General features: G+C 38.0%; 2 protein-coding genes and 1 non-coding gene across 5 annotated transcripts; all 3 read left to right on the plus strand.

Moving 5' to 3' along the window:
• Positions 1–1081: 1081 nt before the first annotated feature.
• LOC141709441 (small nucleolar RNA R71) lies at positions 1082–1188 on the plus strand. The gene has a single exon (XR_012570017.1). It is a non-coding gene; the product is annotated as a small nucleolar RNA R71 (small nucleolar RNA).
• A 13545-nt stretch (positions 1189–14733) lies between these two features.
• Positions 14734–21992, plus strand: LOC141707976 (putative exonuclease domain-containing protein At3g15140). Of its 2 annotated transcripts, none has more exons than XR_012569246.1 (7): positions 14734–15062; positions 15171–15373; positions 15800–15880; positions 16947–17072; positions 18290–19069; positions 21261–21473; positions 21600–21992. XR_012569246.1 is itself a non-coding variant. In XM_074511430.1 (7 exons), the coding sequence occupies exons 1-6, from the start codon at positions 14736–14738 to the stop codon at positions 21453–21455; spliced, it is 1056 nt and encodes a 351-aa protein (XP_074367531.1). In that variant the 5' UTR covers positions 14734–14735; the 3' UTR covers positions 21456–21473; positions 21594–21992. The 2 variants fall into 2 exon arrangements, 1 of the variants encoding a protein (XP_074367531.1); XM_074511430.1 differs by having other exon boundaries at positions 18937–19060; positions 21594–21992.
• Positions 21993–22253: 261 nt separating this feature from the next.
• LOC141707977 (uncharacterized) lies at positions 22254–24402 on the plus strand. Of its 2 annotated transcripts, XM_074511432.1 has the most exons (3): positions 22254–22740; positions 23249–23726; positions 23888–24402. In XM_074511432.1, the coding sequence occupies exons 2-3, from the start codon at positions 23325–23327 to the stop codon at positions 24233–24235; spliced, it is 750 nt and encodes a 249-aa protein (XP_074367533.1). In that variant the 5' UTR covers positions 22254–22740; positions 23249–23324; the 3' UTR covers positions 24236–24402. The 2 variants fall into 2 exon arrangements, with proteins under 2 accessions (XP_074367533.1, XP_074367532.1); XM_074511431.1 differs by lacking the exon at positions 22254–22740 and having other exon boundaries at positions 23146–23726.
• Positions 24403–24939: the final 537 nt, after the last annotated feature.

The following is a 24939-nucleotide window of genomic DNA, read 5'->3' on the forward strand; positions in this document are numbered from 1 at the left end:
CCCTGAAAGAATATTCTTCATAAATTTCGCATAACTAGGTATTTGCTCCAGAGCCTCAGCGAAAGGTATATTGATGTGAAGTTTCTTGAACACCTCCAGAAACTTACCGAACTGCTTATCCAGCTTTTGTTGTTGCAATCTCTTAGGGAAAGGTGGTGGAGGATAGAGCTGTTTCTCCCCTGTATTACCCTCAGGAAGAGTGTGTTCAATAGTAGTCTTCCTTGGTTCCGCCGCTTTCTCCTTTTGCTTAGCTTCTTCATCACCAACTTCAGCTTCTCCATCTTTTGCTTTCTTAGCATCAGCAACTTTTCTAGACCTTAAGGTAATAGCCTTGACTTGCTCTTTAGCTTCCTTCCTACCTGGTACTTTAGTATCACTGGGAAGTGTCCCAGGTTGACGATTGAGCACTGCATTGGCTATTTGACCGATTTGATTTTCCAAGGTCTTGATAGAAACAACCTGACTTTTGCACAACAGCTTGAGTTCTTCGAAATTAGCACTAGAAGGTGGAGCTGCACCTCCTTGTTGAGGATATGATTGCCTTTGAGCATAATGATATGTTTGCTGGAATCCCGATGGATTAAACTGTTTACTTACGCCTTGCTGATATGGTTGCTGAATAGCATTCTGATTATTACTCCAGCTGAAATTTGGATGATTTCTGTTGTTAGGATGATAAGTAGCTGGCACAGGCTTCTGCGGTCACTGATAATTCTTCACATACTAAACAGATTCATTAACAATAGAACACTGATCCGTAGCATGAGAACCTGCACAAAGCTCACAGACCGTAGCTATTTGATTGACTCCATAAGTGGCTAAAGAATCGACCTTCATAGACAGCGCTTGGAGCTGCGCTGCAATAGTTGTAGCTGCATCAACTTCCAGAATACCTGCTACCTTCCCAGGCATTATCCTTTGAGTTGGGTTCTGATGCTCATTTGCAGCCATAGTCTCAATAAGATTATAAGCCTCAGTATAGCTTTTGGCCCACAAGGTGCCTCCAGCTGCTGCATCGACCATGGGCCGAGATTGGGCCCCCAAACCATTATAGAAACCAGTGATCACCATCCAATCAGGCATATCATGATGTGGACACTTTCTCAACATCTCCTTGTAGCGCTCCCAAGCTTCGCACATAGATTCTGTAGGTTGCTGTGCAAACTGAGTAAGAGCACTCCTCATAGCCGCAATTTTCACCATTGGATAGAACTTCACCAGAAACTTTTGCGCAAGATTTTGCCAAGTAGTGATGGACCCAGCTGGTTCAGAATATAACCAGTCCTTAGCTTTATCCTTCAGTGAGAATGGGAAAAGCCTCAGCTTGATAGCCTTATTAGTCACACCATTATATTTGAAAGTACTACACACCTCGACAAAATTCCTGATGTGCATGTTGGAATCTTCAGTAGCAGCACCTCCAAAAGAAACAGAATTCTGCACCATTTGGATAGTGCCCGGCTTGATTTCAAAAGTGTTAGCCTGAATAGTCGGGTGAAGGATGCTTGACTGAATGTCATCAATTTTAGGCCGAGAAAGGTCCATAAGAGCTGGATCTGCTGGAACTATACGATCACCCATGATTACTGGTTCTTTCTGATCACTTTCTGTATCCGAATCTTCAAAATCTATCTTCTCGGGAATACCAAGAACTTCGTCTATCTCCTCAGCCGTATCTAAAGTCCTCTTGCGAGTGCGAGAACGTGTTTGCATAAATGCTCGCTAAAGTACCTGAAATATAACCGGAAATAATAAGTAACACGTCTTAATCAATGAGTCCTAATGACCACTGATGGTAAGTACATAAACTAAACAACTACGCCGAGTCCCCGGCAGCGACGCCAAAAACTTGTTAGGGCGAAAACACGCGCTAATAATACACGCACGTATACGCGTTCGCAAGTAATATAGAATACTTTCTAGTTCGTTCCCGCAGAGACTCAGACTAATTATGTTCAATTAACACTCACTCACCAATGTATAATTACTTCTCAATGTTAAGACAATAACACTTAGATTTGATTAACTAATTATTAACTACAATTAACTACGAGAATTAAACACTTAATTGACACTTGAATTATCAATATTAAACACACATGAGATCACAACTTCATTACTACTTCTTTCAATAGTTATCGTTATTACCCTTAGCATGTAACAGTGATGATATTAATCGAACAACACGAAACTGATAAAAGCCAACTTTCGTTGTACTAATACCATTCTAACAAGCATCCACAATTAAGACAGAAGTTGAATATGCATCAATTATGTTGAGACCCTATATGTCTACAGAATTTGACAACATAACGATTTAAGCACAAGTTATTCCTTATGATTACAAAGGGCAAGTAAAACGGTTAGAGTTACCCACTAATCATGCATACAAATATATGAACCTATGCTAGCATGGCAAGTTCTAAACCTCAAGATCCACCGTCGCTTCACAAGAGATTAACACCCTATCTTATAAGACGAATAAGCACAACCAATACTAGATATCATACAATCATCACACACTAAGGTATTAAACAACTAACTAAAGAATTCTATAGCAAATCCGTTACGACCCCATGATCACGATTACCCCATGATTGAACTCATCGTCACCATGGGTTCATATGAAAACATGATAATAACACACAAGAATAATAACTAAAACTACTTATATTAAACCAGAGTACGTCACAAGAGTAAATAGGATCAAAGTAAAGAAAACTAGCATCCAACGTTACAACGAAATAAAGAATCACAAGAAAATATGCTTCCTCTTCGTTGCGATGTGCTAAAACGGTCTTCTTCCTTATCTCCTCGCTCCTCGATTAATACTACGATTCAACACCACGTGAAACGTCTCTAAAAACTACTTATATAGGAGTCCCACAAAACCCAGCTATCTCAGAAGTTGGAAGCTCAACAGAATTAGGAGTCTAAAAATAATAATTTAAAATTACGTCCCTGAGCGACCGCTCAGCAATCCTGAGCGGGCGCTCAGCTTCCTGAGCGGTCGCTCAGCAGAGCTGAGCGGGCGCTCAGACCCCTTCTGGAAAAAACTCTGTTTTTGCTCCCGTTTTTTGCTGCATTCTGCTCCTATCTTCCCACGCATAATGCCAAACACATGCCAAGGCTTATTCTTGATGAAATCTCTCCACAAATGCAAGTAATACCCTGAAATGCACAAACACTAGAAAAACACATCAAATACACAAAATACTTGATTTCAAGATATCAATTTAAGCCATTATAAGACGTTTTAAGTGGTATAAAATGCCACTTATCAGTATACGCTTTTCACGTATAATATCTACGTGTCACCCTATTATATCTAACATGTAAAAAATGGAACAGTCCAACGGGAAGACGTGTTAGGTATAAATTTAGATAACGAAAAATAGCACGCCACATTCATTTGTTGATTGTTCAGCCATCATCTATAACATTCCACGTCATCTACGGCCTATATTAACCCTAATCTAGCCTAAATTTTATTTTTTAAATTTTATTATAACATGTTTAAGATTTAAATATATAATATTATAACATAAAAATGATATATATATCTTCATAATTATTATATGTATAGATGTACTGATTGTATTTTTATTTATAAAAAAATGTTATGTTATATTAAGTGTGATAAATATTTTATTGCTAAATTTATAAAAATTCTAATATATTAATATATGTTTTAGTCATATATTTTATTTTATATGTAAGTGTTATGGATTAAAAACTAGGGTATATGATTGTTGTATTTATTACTAAGGAACGTGAGCTTCGAGACTCGATTTGACTGCTCTTGTGTTTCGTGACTCAATCTGCCTAAACAAGATGCCTACGTACCTTGCTGATTTCCAAGAATCAAGTCAAAAAATGTAGTTCTGATTTGTGGTGTGAGGCCCCTTATATAGATGTTGGGAGTCCTTGAATTGGACTTGGTATAGGAGACTTGGTGGTCAAGTCTCTGAATTAGAATGGACTTTGGAGCCTAGGAAGTAGGGAGCTGATTTCTTATCCCATGAGGTTCCTTGGAGGCCAATCTATAAGGATTTATATCCCCACGAGAACTCATCTTAATAGCTATTTTTCTCCCTTATTAATTAATTACGAAATTAATTAATATTCAAGGTTTTGGGCTTTCTTTGTTCCATCAGGCCTGATCTGGTCCATCAGGCCTGATCAATGTGTTAACCGTTTTGGTCTGAATGTCATACATCTTCTAATTGGGCCTTGTAGCCCAAATCATGTGTAACTAATGCAATATTAACTATGTAATTAGGATTTATTTATTCCCTACCATTTGCCCCCCAACTTTTGGGAAACAGTGACTAGGTTTCGCAGAAGTTAAGTTCATTTGTTCCCTTACAGGGTATCGCTTTTGCGTAAAGTGTGGAGCGACCTACACATTTACAATGATTTGCTTTTATCCCTATTATTTTGGAATTATCTTAATTTCCAGGAATTTTCCTTGAATTCTGGGATTTTTCCTTAATTTTCTGGATTTTTCCCTTAATTTTCTGGATTTTCCCCTTAATTATGGGATTTATCCTTAATTCTGGGATTTTCCTTAATTTCCAAGAATTTTCCCTTAATTTTCTGGATTTTTCCCTCAATTCTGGGATTTATCCTCAATTTCCAGGAATTTTTCCCTTAATTCTGGGATTTCTCCTTAATTTTCAGGAATTTTTCCTCATTTTCTGAAAATATTAATATTTTTTAGAACATTTTTAAGGAATTTCCTTATTTTCTGAAAATATTCAGGAATTCCAGAATATAGAATTCTTTTTCAGAAAACATTTTTTTCTTTTTCTTCTTTTTTTCTCTCTTTTTTTTACACCTGGTTCGACCAGGAATCCTGTTCGACCAGGATCCTGGTCGAATTAGCTTCTATTGTGCCCTGGTCGACAGGATTTCGAGGAGGATTCTTTCGAGCAGGAATCCTGGTCGAATTTCGGCCAGGATTTTCATTTTTTTTTCAAGCAGGAAATTTTCGATCAGGATTTTCGGTCAGAATCCCTCGTCTTGACCGAATCAGCCATCCTTTTAAGCCCTGGTCGAAATTATTTCGACCTCACGCCTTTTGATCAGGATTTATACGTCATTTTTGGTCGAATACGATTTGATTCTGGTCATTTTAACCCTCCTTCAAGTCCTGGTCGAAGGTATCTAGAAATTGAATTATAATTCTGATCGAATGGGATCAGGATTTTCATTTTTTTTTGAAATAAACAATATCTTGGGCCCATTTTTCTGGGCTTAAATAAATAATATTTTGGGCCCATTTTTCTGGGCTTATCTGGGTTTTGTATTTGGACCCTTATTCTTTAATTAACTGGGCCCTTTTCTAGGCTTAAACTCGGGCTATCCTCTTTTTTTTGACTGGGTTCTCCTTTAATTCAAATATTTGGGCCCTTTTCTGGGCTTATCTGGGTTTTTGTTTTTGAGCCCATTATTTTAACTGGGCTTCTCTTCCTCCCTTTTTCTTTTTTTAAAAAAAATATTTGGGCCTCAAACTGGGCTTTTTATATTTGGGCCTTGGCACTGGGCCTCTTGAGCCCTAAACACTTGGGTTTTTCAAGATTTTTCAAGAATCGGGCCTTATCCCTGAGCCCAAATTCCAGGTTCTTCTAAGGTTTTTTCTGAATTCTTCCAGAATCTTCAAAAATTAAAGTTTTTCACTTAATTTTTCCAAGAATTTCCTAAATAATTCTAGAATCTCCTTATTTTTGGGCCCAAATGGGCTTTTTTAAGGCCCAAATTACCTCTTTTTGGCTATATAAAGGTGGGATGAGAGTGTAATTTCCTCACACTTCTCATTTCACTTCTTCACTCAATCTTCCATTCTCTTCCTCTCAACACTTCTCTTCCTTTAGTTTTCCAGGTTTCTTCATTCTCTACTAATGACAGATAAAGGTGCTGAGAGAGCGGCCAAGATTGTCTCGGCTTCAAAAAGAGGTAAGGATATCAAAATCCGCTCTTCTTACATATCTCTGATCGATATGATTAATACTACGGGAGACGAATATCCCTCCAGTGCACATCTCGACTCTTTTAATCATTGCAACACTTGACACAACATAGATTACGATAAATTAAATGCACGCTATAATGTTCTTCCTCCTCTTAGATTAGTTCTAGTTTCTGGTGGCGATCGTACTTGCTACTGGAAATCCGACACTCTTTTTATTTATACAGATGCCCTCGATGCTGGGCTTAGGTTCCCTTTTCATCCCTTCATTCCTCATCTTCTAGCTGATTTATAAATTAACCCATGTCAGCTTCCTCCAAATGCTTGGAGGAACATTTTATGTTTTATGGTTTGCTGCCTTAGGGAAGGTTTTCCCCTATCCGTAGCTGTTTTTAGGAAAGTTTTTCAATGTTACAACAGTTCTTCTGGTAATTGTGGTTGGGTTTATGTTAAACAAAGGCCCAAGTGTAAGCATATCTTTAACAGCGCCTCCATTCCCGATAATAACCAAAATTGGAGGAATAGTTTCGTCGGGTTAAGGTGGGAGAATGGTGACTGGGGCACCCTCTTCAGATCTTCCTTCGGGAAGGTTAGTGATGGTAGCCTCAAATCTATTCACTTAACCCTCGAGGAAACTATCATTTATAATGAGCTTACTCGGGATGATGGTACTACTAACAGCTGGAATCTCTTAGAGGAGTTTTCCCTCATCCATGTAGGGTTATCCTCTGTTTCTCAACAGGGTATTTTTCTTCCCTTCTCAATTTTATTTCATTTCATACATTATTAACACCACTTATTTTGTTTTTTCTTATATTTTGCAGCTGCTAAGGAGATCAATGAGGATAACGTGCCTCTCGTCGAGGAGACTGCTAGGATGAAGAAGGCTCGTCTTACGGGCCTAGATACTCGAGGAAAGGCTACGGAACCTAGCTTCCTACGGAAGCACAAGGAGCCCATGGTGGAGGTTCCAGCTGAGGGAGCTGAGGGCCATAATGCCCCTATCACTACTGCTGCTCCTGCCACTGCTGCTACGGGCGCCTTTCAGCCTCTCTGGGGATTTCGCCGAGGGGATACCGTGGTTGGATCCACGAAGCATGCCTGGGATTGGCCTTACCATGGCGTAACTCCCAAGGACTTCACCGATGTGGTGGCTACTCCTGACTTGGAGAGAATAAAGCTCATGGGAGCTCAGTCCTTAGCCTCAGTATTTGTTTTTTCTTTCTTACTTGTGGCATCCACTTGCCTTACAATTTTATTTATTGTTTCGTTTCAGTCTAACGCCTACTTCCAAGGTGCTGTGAGGCAAGCTGAATCATGGAAGAGGGCTTCTGACAAAGCTGATAATGCCCTCAGGATGCAGCAGAAGAAGTATGCCGCTTTAGAACGGAAGCTGAAGCGTAAGGAGGAGGAGTTAGGAGAGTCCAATGCTGAGCTGGTGGTGCTACGGGCCGAGAAAGATAAGGCTATTGATAACTACTTGGAATCAGAGGAGTTTACCCAGTCCATGAGGGTGAGGGATGATTCAGTCTTCCCTGGGTTTTTCAGGACTGGCTGGGACACGGCCCTCGGGACCGTGAACGAGGTCTGTCTTGGTATTAACCCGGTGGACTATGTCTGTCCTGATGACGAGGCTTTACTGCAGAGGTTTCGTACCCGAGTGGTTGTCTCGGATCGTATCCCTCATAACCCGCTTCTTTCTCCTCCCGAGTCATCTTCCAGGCCGGCTGAGGATGATAGCTCTTCCTCCTTCGAGACGACAGAGACTTCCAGCGAGAGCGGAGGAGATGATGATGTGGATGCCGAGGGCACATCTGCTCCTTAGAGCTTTTCCAGCCCTGCGTGTCTTATCTATTTTATCTTGTCTTCGAGACTTTATTTATCAGATTTTGTATTATTTATTTGAACTTGTTTTATTTATCAAACTTTATGCTTTCATCTCATGCACTTAGTTTACTTGTTTTGTTGCTGGAATTCAAAACATATTTTGAAAACTTTCTAAATTTCACAAATTGTTGAGATTCATCCCTTACACCAGTCTTAATAAACCTCAAAACAAAACTAAAATATGCAAATCCTAAGCAAGCAAAGCTTCAAGGTGCTTTTCAACCTACTCGTCATCTTGACAAGTGAGAATCGTGCTCAACCATTTCACACATACTAAATCTTCAGGTTTTGTGCATGCCAAGTTCTCCGGACTTCAAAACCATCCATAGTCTCCAGCTTGTAGGTTCTTCTACCTTGAACACTCTTAACCTTGTACGGTCCTTCCCAATTTGGGGCAAGTTTCCCTTTCTGCCCTATACCGGAAGCTTCCACCTTCCTCAAGATTAAGTCACCTTGTTTGAAGAACCTTTCTTTAACTCTTAGGTTGTAGTAAAACGAAGCCTTTTTCTGATATTCCACTATCTTCGCATGTGCCTCATCCCGCACTTCATCAATTAGATCCAGGGTTAACCTTTGCCCTTCCTCATTTTCCTCAACATTGAAAGCTTGAATCCTGGGGAAGGAATGTGATATCTCTACAGGAACAACTGCTTCTGCCCCATATGCTAACATGAAGGGAGTTGCTCCAGTTATGACTCTACAGGTAGTCCTATAGGCCCATAGTATTGGGAGTATTTCATCCACCCAATTATTCCTCGACTTCTCTATCATCTTCTTAAGCCCATCCAGGATTATTCGATTCGCCACTTCCGCTTGCCCATTGGCTTGCGGGTGAGCCACAACGGTGAATCGTAACTCAATTTCATTCTCTTCACAATACTTCTTGAATTCCTCATTGTTGAATTGTGTTTCATTGTCAGTGACTAGGATGCGGGGAATTCCATATCGGCACATGATATTTTTCCACAGGAATTGTGCAACTTGCTTAGTTGTGATTTTGGCCAAAGGCTTGGCTTCAATCCACTTAGTAAAATAATCAATGGCTACAATCAGGAACTTCCTTTGTGTCGTGGCCATGGGGAAAGGCCCCAGTATATCCATTCCCCACATAGCAAAGGGGATGGGTGAGTTGATGGAGGTAAGCATCTCGGGGGGTTGTCTAACGACTGGTGCGTACTTCTGACAGCGGTCACACTTTTTCACATATTCTTTGGCATCAGCCATCATTTCTGGCCAATAGAAGCCTAAACGGGTAATCTTATGAGCTAAGGCCCTGCCCCCCAAGTGTTGCCCATAGATACCTTCATGTACTTCTTCAAGAGCCAAGCGTGCCTCATCGGGCCTGAGACACCTTAAGTAAGGAACCAGGAAAGATCTTTTGTACATGATTCCATCTATCAAAGAGTATCTTAGTGCTCGAACAACCAATTTTCGTGCTTCAGTAGCATCATTCGGCAACCAACTGGTTTGAATGTGAGTCTTAATGGGATCTATCCATGACGTCCCCAGACCTATAGGAGCTACAAGCTTAACATCAATGCTCCGTGTCTTCAGAACGCGGAAGTACACACTTCCTGAACTTTCCTCTATCTCAGATGAAGCAAACTTTGATAATGCATCGGCCTTAGCATTTCCTCCCTCGGAATGTGCTCAATATGGCATTCATCGAATTGGGTCATCACAGCCCTTACTAGGCGAACATATTTAGCAATCGTATCATCCCTTGCCTCAAACTCTCCCTTCACCTGGGATATGACCAGCTTCGAGTCTCCACAGACTTTTAAGTTCTTGACTCTAAGTGTCCCTGCTAAGCCAAAACCAGCTATCAGAGCTTCATATTCTGCCTCATTGTTTGTGGTTGGGAAGTCTAACTTCATGGCATACTCAATTAAGAACCCATCAGGGCTTTGTAAAACCAAACCTGCTCCACTTGAATTTGTTTTTGATGCTCCATCAAAATAGAGAACCTTTCTCCTTATCAACCTTTTCTTTATCCTCCTTATCAATTTCCTTGTCTTGAGGTATGGTATCTTCCTGCCCCCAACTTCTTGGTTGTGTATGGTACATTCCACCACGAAGTCAGCCAATGTCTGGGCTTTTATCGCCGTTCGTGGCTTATACTTGATGTCGAATTCTCCCAACGCTATTGCCCACTTAATCAGCCTCCCACTAGCCTTGGGACTATGAATGATATTTCTCAGGGGTTGATTTGTTAGCACCTCAATCTTGTGAGCCTGGAAGTAAGGACGCAACTTTCTTGAAGCCATTACCAAGGCTAAAGCAAACTTCTCAATAGTTGAATAATTCAACTCAGCTCCATGCAGAATTTTGCTGACATAGTATACGGGTTTTTGGATTTTCAGTTCCTCCATAACCAACACAGCGCTCAAGGCATTTTCTGAAACGGCCAAATACAGGTATAGAACTTCATTCAAAGCTGGCTTGGCTAACAATGGGGCTTGAGCCATATATTTCTTTAACTCCTCGAACGCCTTCTGGCTTTTTTCATTCCATACAAAATCCCTAACCTTTTTTAATGACTTGAAAAATGACAAACACTTATCCCCAGACTTGGAGACGAATCGTCCCAATGCAGCAACCCTTCCAGTGAGCTTTTGAACATCTTTGATAGTTTTTTGTGGCTCCATGTCCAGGATTGCTTTTATTTTATCGGGGTTGGCCTCGATCCTTCTCTTGGAGTCCATCAATTCCAAAAAAATTCCAGATCCTACTCCGAAAGCACACTTCGTATGATTTAACATCATCTTGTGGTACCTCAGGACCTCGAAAGCTTCCCTCAAATGGGTTATATGGTCAGTCTTTACTAGACTCTTGACTAACATGTCATCAACATAGACTTCCATGGTCTTGCCAATAAGATCCTTAAAAATATTATTTACCAACCGTTGATAGGTGGCTCCTTCATTCTTGAAACCAAATGCCATAACAAGATAACAATAAACACCAAAGTCAGTGATGAATGATACCTTTGGGATGCCGTCCTTGTGCATCTTGATCTGATTGTATCCATTAAATCCATCCATGAAGCTCAGCATCTCATGTCCAGTAGTGGCATCTATCAAAGTATCTATCCTTGGCAACAGGAAACAGTCATTAGGGCATGCGTCATTCAGATCAGTGAAGTCCACACACATCCTCCATTTCCCATTGGCCTTCTTCACCATTACAGGGTTTGCTAACCATTCTGGAAATTATATCTCCTCAATGAATCCTGCCTCTAAGAGCTTCTCTACTTCCTGTTTTATAGCTTCTTGCCTCTCTGGGGCAAAACTTCTTTTCTTTTGCTTCACTTTCTTCCGATTTGGATCCACATTCAACATGTGAGTAATCAATTTCGGGTCTATGCCTGGCATATCAGCTGCTGACCATGCAAACACATCACTGTTTTCTTGTAAAAATTTCACCAACCTCCCTCTAAGGGGCTCCTCTATTGTGGTTCCAACGAAAGTCACCTTCTCAGGATCCTCGGGAGCTAAAGGAATCGAGACCAAGTCTTCTGCTGGCTTCCCTCTTTTCTCATCATTCTCTCGAATATCCAAATCTTCAATAGGCAGGACCTGCCCCCCGACTCCATCTGCCCTCAGTGAGGCCACATACAACTTCTAGCCATTTTTTGATCCCCTCTTTCTTCTCCAATCCCATTCCGGGTGGGAAACTTCATTACTGAATGGTAGAAGAAGGGACTTCCTTAAAGACATGTATCCCTGTTCTTCTCATGATAGGGTTGTAAGTCGAATTAGCCTTCACCACCACAAAGTCCAACATCTGTGTTGCTTGCCTTGGTTCCTGACCTATGATTGTTGGCAACTTGATTATCCCTTCCACGGGGCACTCTACTCCAGCAAATCCATATATTGGCATATCGGTCGGGGTTAATTGAGAATCATTATAACCCATCCTTAAAAAGGTGTCATGGAGCAAGATATCCACTGAAGCACCATTATCTACGATGACTCTCTTCACCAGGCTGTTTCCTATTATCGGTGTTATGATCAGCGGGTTGTCATGAGGAAATTTCACACCCTCTAGGTCAGAATCATCAAAAGCCATTGTTACTCCTGTCTTGGCTCTCTTCGAGGCTTCTCCAACAATATGCATAACCTCTCTTGTATATGCTTTCCTGGAGTTCTTGGATAATCCAACAATAGTTGGTCCTCCAAAAATCGTGTTTATCACAGGCCCTCGAGGTCGCGGCCCTCCAAAAATTGCATGTATAACCGGTCCTCTAGGCTGGGGATTCCACCCCTGATCGTCTTGGTCCCTCCTACGATCTTCAAAGATCTTTCTTCCATTATTATTCCTATCCCCTCCCTCTCCAGTGTATTTGTTCAATCTTCCTTTTTGAATGAGGATCTCAATTTCATCTTTCAGTTGTCTACACTCATCGGTGTCATGACCAACATCTTTGTGAAATCTGCAATACTTGCTATTATCTAGCTTGGCAGGGTCAACCTTCAAAGGTTTAGGCCAACGAACATCTCGATCTTTCTCGATTTCCATCAAGATCTGGCTTCTAGGAGCATTCAGCTTAGCGTATTCAGTGAACTTTTGCCCAGGTCCTCCCTTCTTGGGGGTTGAATCAGGGTTTTACTCAGTTCTAGGATACTTGTCCTTAGCGATATATTCCAGGTTAGTTTTCCGCTTCTTGCCTCCAGCGGGCTCATTACTCACTATGATCTTCCTCATGCTCTCTTCCACCTTGATGTACTTCCCGACCCTATCTTGGATCTGCAACATGCTTTCAGGGGGCGTTTGGCCAAGGACATCTTGAAGAATTCATCCCTAGTTCCCTGTTGCAGTGCTATCATGGCTACCTTGTCATCAAGGTCCGGAACTTTTAAAGCCTCCTTTGTGAAACGATTCAGGTATTCTCTCAAGGATTCCTTTGCTCCCTGTACAATGCTCATGAGGGATGCTGAACTTTTCTCATGCACTCTCCCGCTGATGAACTGCTTAATAAAAGCTTGACTTAATTCTCTGAAGGACCCAATAGAGTTTGGGGGCAAACAACTATACCATCTTTGAGCCATACCCGACAGGGTTTGAGGAAAGGCCCGACACTTAATAGCGTCATTCACGGGCTGCAACAACAGTGCATTAGAGAATGTTCTAACATGATTAGCGGAATCTCCCATGCCATCATAAGATTTGATAGTGGGCATCTTGAACTTTCTTGAGATATGGGCATTCATTATCTCTTCAGTGAATGGCGGAGTAGGATCATCAGGATCTCCAAGGGGAAGGAGATTGCTTGGATTAGCCCTTGGGACAACAGCCCTTCTCTTTATTGGACCATCCAGGTCTATGATAGGAGGAAGATTTCTCCCCCTAGGAGGTAGTGGGGGTCTGGTGGTCTGGTGCGCCTTCAAATCGCGCTTCAGCCTTTGAATCTCAGCCTCGTGAGCCCTGATCCTTTCCTGCACTTCTTGGGGATTCGTCCCTTGAGTGCTCCTAGGATGTTGGCTACCATCAGCCATCGGCTCTTTGCCAGTACGTCTCCTTCTTGGGGCCACTTCATCATCCGAAGATTCGGAGTCTCTCTCAGTGTAAAGACCAGAAAATTCCTGATCCTCAGGGATAAGAGCCAAACCTCGTATGTAGGGGGGTGATCGCCCTCGTGCTTCACTCCGTCCAGTATGTCCACTTCCTCCAACCTCGGGGTAAAGGGGCATCCCATAAGGGGGGTTAGTGGTTACAACAGTTGAATACTCGTATCCAATGGGTCGAGAATTCACAAGTGCTTGTAGTTGTTGAACTTGAGGATTCGTACCTTGAATAGCCGAGGGAATCGTCCCTTGTGGCTGAGGTTCAGTTACCCCTATCTGGGCTTCTCCTTGGGTAGCTGTATAAGTTGAATGATGAGGTACCTCCACGGTTGACGAAATCACTTGGGTTGTCCTCGATGGTGTTCCTTCCTCAAGAGCTCTAATTGTTCTCCGTGTTCTCGCCATGGTTGTTGTTGTGCTTTCCCATAGACGGCGCCAAATGTTATGGATTAAAAATTAAGGTATATGATTGCTGTATTTATTACTAAGAAACGTGAGTTTCGAGGCTCGATTTGACTGCTCTTGTGTTTCGTAACTCAATCTGCCTTAACAAGATGCCTACGTACCTTGCTGATTGCCAATGATCAAGTCAAAAAACGTAGTTCTGATTTGTGGGGTGATGCCCCTTATATAGATGTTGGGAGTACTTGAATTGGACTTGGTATAAGATACTTGGTGGTCAAGTCTCTGAATTAGAATGGACTTTGGAGTTCTAGGAAATAGGGAGCTGATTCCTTATCCCATGAGGTTCCTTGGAGGCCAATCTACAAGGATTTATATCCCTACCAAGACTCATCTTAATAACTGTTTTTCTCCCTTATTAATTAATTACGAAATTAATTAATATTCAGGGTTTTGAATCTTCTTTGTTTCATCAGGCCTGATCTGGTCTATCAGGCCTGATCAATGTGTTAACCTTTTTGGTCTGAATGTCATACATCTTCTAATTGGACCCTGTAGCCCAAATCATGTGTTATTAATGCAATATTAACTATGTAATCAGGATTTATTTATTTTCTATCAGTAAGTAATGTTCATAATAATTACTCATTTTTATTTTATAATGTTTATTTTAAAATATTGATATAATATAAAAATGTTATAATATTATAATAAATATTTTTTATTAAATATATTATTTTATTTCCACTAATATAAAATAATTAATTAAACTCCTTTTCAAAAAAAAGAAATAATTAAATTTTTTTTATTTATATATTTAAAATTAATAAAAAGAATAATATTATGAATATAGATGCTTAAAAGTGCAATAAAATTTTAGCTAATCATATTTTAGGTAACAATTTTAAATGTTACCTTGTAGATGTTCTTCAATGTACTCAATTGAAGGGTGGTGCAAAGGCCAAACAAAAATGGCGGTTTCTAGGTTTTCTATTTGTCGATTAACCTATTCTTCTTCTTCTTGTTTATCATCAATTTTTACTCCTTACCTTTCGTCGTTCCGTACATCTTCTGTTCCCAAAATGCGTTGCTTTGCTGTCTCTTCGTCTTCTCTTCCAACTGAAAAATCAACAACTTGTGATGATTTCACAACTCCCAACTCAACAACCACCATTGCTACTATTCCTCGATGGAAGCCTATGTGCTTGTATTTTACTCAATCTCTCTGCACCAAGGTACCTTCACCCCTCTCTCTCTCTCTCTCGCCCCCCCCTCCCCTTCTGATTTTGTTCGCAGGTCAATCACATTCATGTTTTTTTATTAATTTTGTTTTTGTCAAACAGATGGATGATCTCGCTCACTTGAATGCCTTCAATCACAGTTTTTCCGGGGACCTTAAAGTAAACGCTTCTCATATGAACCATGTACGCCCTCAACAATTTGATCATTTTCTCGTGCTTGACTTGGAGGGTAAAGTTGAAATTCTCGAGTTTCCTGTCCTCATGATTGATGCTAAAACTTTGGAGGTTGTTGATTTCTTCCACAGGTTGTGTTTGGTTTATCTCATTACTATAAACTTACCCCTTTCTTTAACTATTTACTCATAAATTATTTTTTACTTAATTAGGTTTATATCTGTATGAAACCGGCTTTACAAAACTTTATTCTGTAAGTCGATCAACTTCTTCCAATTTTTAAAACAAATTAGTAATTGAATAATTCGAGTAATTAAAACTTGCTCTGTAAAACCATATAGCAGATTGTTGCAAAATCCAAGTCTCTAGAGAAGTTAGCATCGCAGTTTTAACATGTCAGTAGTATTTGCTATTCCTTCTATCTTCAATTTTTATTTGACTTTGTTTACTAATTATTGTTCTTCTCCTTAGTAATTAATTTTTTCATTGTGTTATCCTAATATTAGTAAACATTATATTACTCACTTTTTTTTACCTATTTATTTTTTTCCACACAGATTTGTAAGGCCCTCGGAAATGAGTGAGCAAAGAATAGATCAGTACATTGAAGGAAAATATGGAAAAATTGGAGTGCAGAGGTATGGTTTCACATCTTTCTAAATTTATCACAGAAGTTTCGAGCATTGCTCAGTTGCTCCTATGCTATATAACTATCAATTTCAAACATATCTTTGAATTCATGTCAATACAATAAATGCAGAAAGTTGTTAAACACTTCTGATGTAGGACAACTGGACAAGGCTAAGAAATAGTTTAATATAGGGGAAAAAACTTATCTTACAGAGAATTGGCATAAAATACTGTATGTCCACTGATTAATTCTGAACTATTAAATAATTTCTTTTGTTGAACTTTGAAAATAGAGGAAGATTTGATTGTTTAAATAGAGATCTCAAACTTGGAGAACAAGCAATATCCAAGATAGATACTAATTAAACGACTACTTTAAGTTTCAACTAAATCTATCTTTATATAATATGTATTAATCAATTAATAATTGATTGCCTCTATCTGTTGTGTGCATCAGCTTCCTGTTCTGTGCATCAGCTTCTCAGTGTTATGTTTTCATGGACATGTGATCAGCTTTTTTAAGAAAATTTTTAATAAAAAAGCAAGTGCCTCTTACTCAATCATTTAGTAATAAGTTGGATTCTGTAGTCATTGCACTTTTAGTTTAGGCTGTATTTTTCTACGCCCATTTTCTCATATAGTAATACTTTTTACATAAAATGAAATGCTACAGTACAAATACATTGCATTTAAAAAATTGAAGCTACGATTACTATAATCCAGTCCTTATGAACATCCGAGTGTATTGGTTGATTGTCACACTTCAAAAGTGATTTGAGTTTTGATAACTTTTTGTTGAAAATAGAGTAGTGGTTCGTTGCATGAAAATTCGAATAGTAAATGTTATTTACGGGCACGACTTTTACATGTTTGTTGTGTAAATATCATTCACCTGTCCCCATAAGAATTTTCTATCGCTTGATGCATGTAACATTGAAGACTCAATTTTTTGTGAGTATTAATATGATTTCTGTTACATGTCAAATGTGGAGCAGCTTGGACTTCATGAGCTTGTTATTTCCACTCTTAATCTGTTTTGAAATGGGAATTTAATATGGTTTTGTCAGTTTTCAGTGTCTGGCATGATACAGCTATCCCATTTAAGGAAGTTATTCATCAATTCGAAGGTTGGATGGAAAAGCATCAATTATGGGCAAGGGACATCGGCGGGCATCTCAATAAAGCCGCATTCATAACTTGGTGAGTCAAAATTTGGCATACCGGAATACTGATTGGATTTTCTTTCAGTTAATCCACTATTTTCGCAATTATATCCATTCATCATTTAAACCTTGACCAAAGAGAACGTTATACAGTTGAGATATACTTTCTGCATGTGAATCTTCTTAAAAGTTTTACAAGCGTTTAGGGAGGCAATACATGTAACTCCGAAGGGAGCTGCGGATATATTAAATATTGCATCAACATTGTGTTACGGAGTTTGAAAGGAGAACAAAATAAACAAGGTCTTAGTATTGACTGGTGAAAGTGGATCAACTTCTGACACGTGTGTGTGATATTAAGTACATGAAATGATATCCATCAGTTTGTCTATTGTTTAAACAATTTTAGAAGAAATAAAGAAAATATGATGCTCTTTAAAATTAACCGTGGGGTATATAAGAGGAGAAACATAATTGGGACATGGATGGAAAAGACAAATGAATGAGGAGATAAAGAGGGGTATTAAAGTTATTAGGGGGAGAACAAATTCTAAAAATTTAACATTTAAGAAGAAAATATTGTTTAGAGACCTCTGATTTCTCTTTTTAAAATGACTCGAACACGAGTTCATTTTTGTTTTCTTTTTCTTACCCCTTTTTATTTTTCTTCACTCTCTTTTGAGTGAAACTCTGCGGCATTTTATTTTTAATTCTAAATTTCTTTTAGGAGAACAAATTCTAAAAATTTAACATTTAAGAAGAAAATATTGTTTAGAGACCTCTGATTTCTCTTTTTAAAATGACTCGAACACGAGTTCATTTTTGTTTTCTTTTTCTTACCCCTTTTTATTTTTCTTCACTCTCTTTTGAGTGAAACTCTGCGGCATTTTATTTTTAATTCTAAATTTCTTTTACCTCTGATTTCTCTTTTTAAAATGACTCGAACACGAGTTCATTTTTGTTTTCTTTTTCTTACCCCTTTTTATTTTTCTTCACTCTCTTTTGAGTGAAACTCTGCGGCATTTTATTTTTAATTCTAAATTTCTTTTACCTGCATATGGACACTGGTCTTTGGATAGCTTTAAAGGATGACATGATAAATAACTTTTAATCCATAAAATACTGAATACAGAAAGTTAAATATTACTATAATAGTTTTCCGCCCGCAATAGTTTTAATATTTTATTCAAGCAAAAAATGTATTTCACAGACACTATGAACAAACACTGATATTTTGTTGTTTACATACACTAGTGGCAACTGGGACATAAAAACTAAAATCCCGGAGCAATGCAAAGTATCAAGAATGAAGATCCCCTCGTACTTTATGGAATGGATCAATCTGAAGGACATCTACCTGAACTTCTACAAGAGGAGAACAAATTCTAAAAATTTAACATTTAAGAAGAAAATATTGTTTAGAGACCTCTGATTTCTCTTTTTAAAATGACTCGAACACGAGTTCATTTTTGTTTTCTTTTTCTTACCCCTTTTTATTTTTCTTCACTCTCTTTTGAGTGAAACTCTGCGGCATTTTATTTTTAATTCTAAATTTCTTTTACCTCTGATTTCTCTTTTTAAAATGACTCGAACACGAGTTCATTTTTGTTTTCTTTTTCTTACCCCTTTTTATTTTTCTTCACTCTCTTTTGAGTGAAACTCTGCGGCATTTTATTTTTAATTCTAAATTTCTTTTACCTGCATATGGACACTGGTCTTTGGATAGCTTTAAAGGATGACATGATAAATAACTTTTAATCCATAAAATACTGAATACAGAAAGTTAAATATTACTATAATAGTTTTCCGCCCGCAATAGTTTTAATATTTTATTCAAGCAAAAAATGTATTTCACAGACACTATGAACAAACACTGATATTTTGTTGTTTACATACACTAGTGGCAACTGGGACATAAAAACTAAAATCCCGGAGCAATGCAAAGTATCAAGAATGAAGATCCCCTCGTACTTTATGGAATGGATCAATCTGAAGGACATCTACCTGAACTTCTACAAGAGGAGGGTAAGCAGGGTAATTATGCTTAATCGTTTAGTGTTCTTATTTGGTGATCATCTTTTTCTTCTTCTCTTGTTTCAATGCTTTAAAGTGTCAAAGAGAAAACCAATTTAGCGTCTGAATTTTGACCATAATTTTTTCCTCTTCCTTGCGTGGCTTTAGTTGAAGAATAGGCTTTTGGTTTATGTACGACTTATAACATGATGGCAACTAAGCTTTATACCTCTGAGCTTTTATCCATTGATTCGAAAATGTGTTTATTTTTTCGCAGCTGAACACTTGGTAATTTCAACTTCATTGGACTGTGTTTCAGCACATTAATCTTCTTTACCAGTCTATGTCCATCTTCTAACATGTCAAGAATTACTGCTGTATACTCCTGATAAACTAAATTTGCCCGACCCAGACATCTGGTAGTTACACAGAGACATACTTCTTCCTGTCAGATTGTTTGACTTTTGGCGCACAACTCAAATTGCTTTGACTATATAGCTGAATTTATTAATATTTAGATTTTTATTCTGAAATAAAATACTGAGTATATAATTTAATTTACAAAATTGAAATTTCAAAATAAATGAATCTAACTATGTGGTCCAAGCATTTGGAAGTATGTGGAAAAAGTCAAATGACCTAATAAACCACAGTGAGTGGTACATGGCGTGGGGGCAGGCTATGCAACGCCTGAGAATAATGTAGAATTGATTGCACTTTGGCGGATTTAACTATAATTTTTTTACATGAAAATGACTCTTCCATAAAATGTGACATTATCTGAGCCCAACTATGTCTTTTTTAACAGATGATTGCATTACGTCATATCCCTTCATACGATGTTAGTTACTTTAGTAATTATAATGAATTCCTGGGGTAGGAAATGTTAAATTTGTAATACACACCCTTCTCATGTTTTACACCCACTTCATTTGAGCTCCCACTAAAAGCAAATTCTATTTTCCCCCCATCCCCAGCATGAGCCCCGACCTTAACACAATTTTTGGACAACATCAGATGCCTGTTTGCATCTCTTCATGAATCTGATCGAGTAGTACAGGTTCTTGCCTAGGCGCCATGAGGAGGTTACAGTTGCATATTTTATATTCATCTTTTCTCTGTTAAAGATTATGGGATGGACCCAGATTTGATGTCTGCTTTTGCATATTTCTCTGATGCAGTGTTAAAATGCTCAGAGCCATAGACGATTTGATATTGCTATTATGTATTGTAGTAAATTCTTTTTTGGTCAGTGATATGCGGAAAGTTAAAGTTTCTGATGCATTAAAGCTAATAACATCCAATTTTGTTTTGCTTCGTTTCTTCTTGAATTATAAAGTTTTTATTTTTGTTGGTAAGTGTAGAACTACAACAATCGAGCGAGATGCAGATGTAAGATATTAAAATGTATTGGAGAAATGGATATTTTAATGTTGTGGAGGAATAGTTGTTGATAAATTGCTTCGGGAAAGGAGAGGTTTTTAATACGACGAGACAACTTACCATCTAGTTGTTGAGATGGGAGGTAAGTGGTTTAGTGCTGTTACTCTGAAATATACGGCTGCAAAAAAGCCTTCCCACCAGCAGAAGTGAATAGAATGGTTTAACGCCTTCCCACCAACAGGAGTGCGTGAATAGAATGGTTTAATGAGTTGAGCACAAGAAGCATAGACGGTTGGTTGGTGATATTATTAAATGTGCATGTACTGTGTTGTTTATAGATATTGTTACAGACTTACAGTTAATAATAATATTTAAATGAAAAGAATGGAGAATTGTAGAAAGCTAAACCTGGTTATAATATCCAAAGAGGAGGAGATGCTGAGGACATATGGGAGCCTGACAACACTTATGAGCAGCATAACAACTTAATTTAGCACATCCATTTGGTCCAAGACTTAATTTTTTTCCTCGTTATAAACAACTTACATCGTCCTTTCCTGAACATTCCCCAAAATTGTCAAAGAACTGATGTCAGTATTCATAGCAGAAGCGACACATGGCTGCAATTAAGGCCACCAAAGTGCAATTAAGTCTGGTACTATATAACATATCTGTCTAGAAGTGAGGAACTGTTTGAAAACCGTTAATTTTAAGGCAACCTAAATCATTGGTTCGTAAAATCTATTTTAGCACAAAGTCATTTCCTTAAACTAGAGTTACTTTTCAACCTCTCATATTACTTGTTGATGTAATTTTTGTCTTGTGTTAGGCCTCGGGTATGATGACAATGATGCGGGAGCTTCATATGCCACTGGTAGGAAGCCACCATCTTGGAATTGATGACACGAAAAATATAACAAGAGTTTTGCAGCGCATGATTAACGACGGAGCAGTTTTACAGATCACTGCCCAGAGAAGTTTGTCAGCAAGTGTTCAATTTCTCTTTGAAAATCGTATTCGGTAGCCCAGTTTTCAGAGGACGGTATGTGCAATCACTAATCATGTTAATCCATAGTTTTGTGAAGTTTTTGTTGGCTTTGTATGCTTCTTCTGCATGATGTGTTTTTAATGTAATTTTTTTCAAATGTACTATGCTTTTTAGCTGCAGCGCAATGCAACTTTTTTGAAGTCAGAGAAAGCAAAATGTTCTTATTTGGCAAATAGATATGGACAATATTGGAATTTCATTCTGTTCTTAGGGTTGTCAATTCAGAGGTCTACAAAGAAAGTGAGAACTTCCTTTGTTGGATTTTTTGTGAACTAGAACTGGAGTTCTTAGAACTGGAGTTCTTATGCAAGACGTTGCAATATTTTCTGTACATCCTGAAAAGATGCTTCTTGGCATCATAAAGTTGGGACTTATGCCTTTGGTAGCTTATAGTTTACACTAAACCAAGAGGCCTTCTGGTTGATAGGTAGTTTCCTTTTGAGCAGGGTAGTTCTCAAGATTTTGAATGAGTAAACCAAGAGGCTTTATGGTTGATGGGTACTTTTATTATTAGCCTAGCCTTCTTTTTTTCAAGCTTTCGAAGATTAGTTTTTTTTTTTTAATCTGTACTTCAGTTGATAAGTGTTCATTTATATTACTTTTGCAATTTGTATAGTGATCACCACCATGGTGATTTGCCTGATTTCAGGCTTGGGGGGGGGGGGGTAGTTGAGGTTTGAGCTTGTACCAGTTCTTGTTTTAGAGATCAGGGAGTAATAACAATAGAAACCTTGGACTAATTTGACTGATAAACGGTGGGGGGCTGTTGGGCTACGACCAATTTTTGCGAGTTATCTTTAAAGATTGATGATAGTCCAATTACTCAGAATGATTCAAATTATCAAAACTTGCATGCATATGAAAACAAGTGATTATTTTAAATTTCAGCTTCGGGAGAGTCCTGATTATTTTTTAATTTCATATTTGGGAGAGTCCTGATTATTTTTAATTTCATTTTCGGGATACTCCATAGGACCACAATTCATTAAGACTTTGGATACATAGCGCGTTGATAAAAGAATATATGATTGCACGAGAAGCATAGGAAGATGAAAAAGGGTATGAGTATGGTCGGATGGTGAACATGGTGAATTTGAGGATTATGTGTAAGATCAAACAACTTTCTTTGTTCGAAGGATGATGTTTGTCCAAAAATATGAATGGAAATCTCAACGATACCAGTTATTTCTTACCATGTGCACTATTAATGGGCATATTTTTGCAGTTGCGATTGATAGTGGTAGCATGGAGACTATTATAGGTATAACCCTTACACCCTGGATTGGATAAAGACACTATCATAATACTCATTTACATTTCCAGATATTTCTAATAATAAAATAATTATTAAAAAATAAAAAAATAGTAAAAAGGCATGCCAAATCATGAAAAAGTATGTCTGACTAATTAACGTCATGACACATCTTGGCATACCCGTGCTGCTATGACATGCACCCTAGTTGCAACTCCAATTACCTGGTAATTGCTTGGCATATGGGTAGTTTGAATTCTTCTGTCATGACTCGTGAGAGTAATGTATTCATAAACAAAATATCGATCAACATCAATCATATCTACTTATGTAGACAAAATAATATTAGTATAACTTTGTAGCTGTATGATCAACTATCCCACGACTCTATCTTGTCAAGCTAGTTTGGTAAGTATAACAATTATAAAAAAAAAACACAACAATCCTCGTGTGGCTCTCCAGCTAAAATTTTAGTGACAATGGAGTTGACTAATGTGTCTTCTGCCTGTTACCGCAGAGAATTACCAGAACCTGAAAACCTCTTGGAAGAAGGTTGGTTCTTTGGCAACTTATTAATTGATAGCAAGTCAAATATGTCCAAGTCCTATTCTGATCTTGGTCCATCAAATCACAACACCAGAGAAGAAATGTCAGTTACCAAAACTGAAAATTCATCATCCTCAACAACACCAGTGAAACACCCAAAAGGAGATGATAACTCTGATATTGGGTGCCTTGCTAGAGCACCATCTCTGCCGAGCTATATGGAACCAGAGGTAGACATATTTCATCCAGTTGAAGAAAAAAAGCATGATTCAGGAGGGAGTAACTGGATAACTCCAAATAATTTGATTCGGGAACAATCTTTACCATCTTGTTTTAAAGGGCAAGAAGAAGATGAGGATGAAGAAACAGACTTCATGTTGGGCAGATTGATAAGGCGAGCCACTCTAAATTCTTCTTCACATGTCTTGCCTCCAAGACACAACTCAAAGGTCAGTATTTGAACCACTATTACACGTAATATTCTTGAGCTCATTTGAATATTCAAATGATTTACAGATAATTCTACTTAGATTTATTTGATACAATTCAGTTGACAGTTTGGGCTTATCATAGTAATTTTTTTATGGTCACATAATTTGAAATTATTCAGACTCAGAACTCCGGCTTTCCAGCAAAATATCCTCCAAGAAAGAGAACCGATCAGTCCAAGATGGATTCGAGAGATCAACATCTCAGTGATGGAGCTAAGATAAGAAGAAGCTCAAGTGACATTCAGACCAAACAAGTCAAAAGTTTTAAGACCTTGAGCAGTGTTCAAGGAAACTGTAGAGACAAATCAAAAGAAAAAATGACGGAGAACCATTTTCCAACAATTCCGAATTTGTGTGATAATGAGAAGAGATCATCACAAGATATGAAAGCAGAAATCAAGTTCTGGGCTAGAGCTGTTGCATCAAATGTGGCTGCCCCAAGCCTTTCAATAGCTAATCGAAACTAAATGTTCATTGGTATTTCATCAAATGACTACCTTATGATATTTTCTCTAAACAATTCCTTATTAAAATTTATTCGATTCTTTGTAGAATATGCTTATAAATTACTGTTGTTGTGCTTTGTCAAAGCTATTGTGGTATGAATATAAATTTCATCTCAAAGTTTTAGTAACACATTATGATTGATGTCTACTGAATTACATGAAATGCACAACTAGAAAGTAACAATATTAATATTTACTTAGTATTTTCATATGCAATTGTGAGCCATAAGATTTTACAACTTACCCAATCTAGCACTCAGAAATCTCAATGCACCTGTCTTAAATAGGGATTGTATGGTTCGAGACCCTTTACTGTTAGCTGATACGTTGGTGAAAAATGACTTGGTATTGGGATTTAAAATATACCGACTGAGAGCTTTATACCAGTGATTAACTTAGTGGACCAATGAATATCGATTTTTGACCGATATTTGAACACTTTTTCGACCGATATCTTTACAGATGATGTTAAAAAAATCATCCCATAGACATCAGTCTAAAATGATATCAGACATTAAATTTTTAACAATTTCTCATGTTTATAATTCCTCTTTGCTCATAAATTACACGAGTTTTAGTTTTATATTACTATATTAATAGTATTACATGTACTTGAAGATATATATGACATAGTACAAATCACAACAACATCGTTTTTTGTAAAA

This window comes from Apium graveolens, chromosome 2 (genome assembly GCF_009905375.1).
Source record: "Apium graveolens cultivar Ventura chromosome 2, ASM990537v1, whole genome shotgun sequence".
NCBI classification, from domain to species: domain Eukaryota; kingdom Viridiplantae; phylum Streptophyta; class Magnoliopsida; order Apiales; family Apiaceae; genus Apium; species Apium graveolens.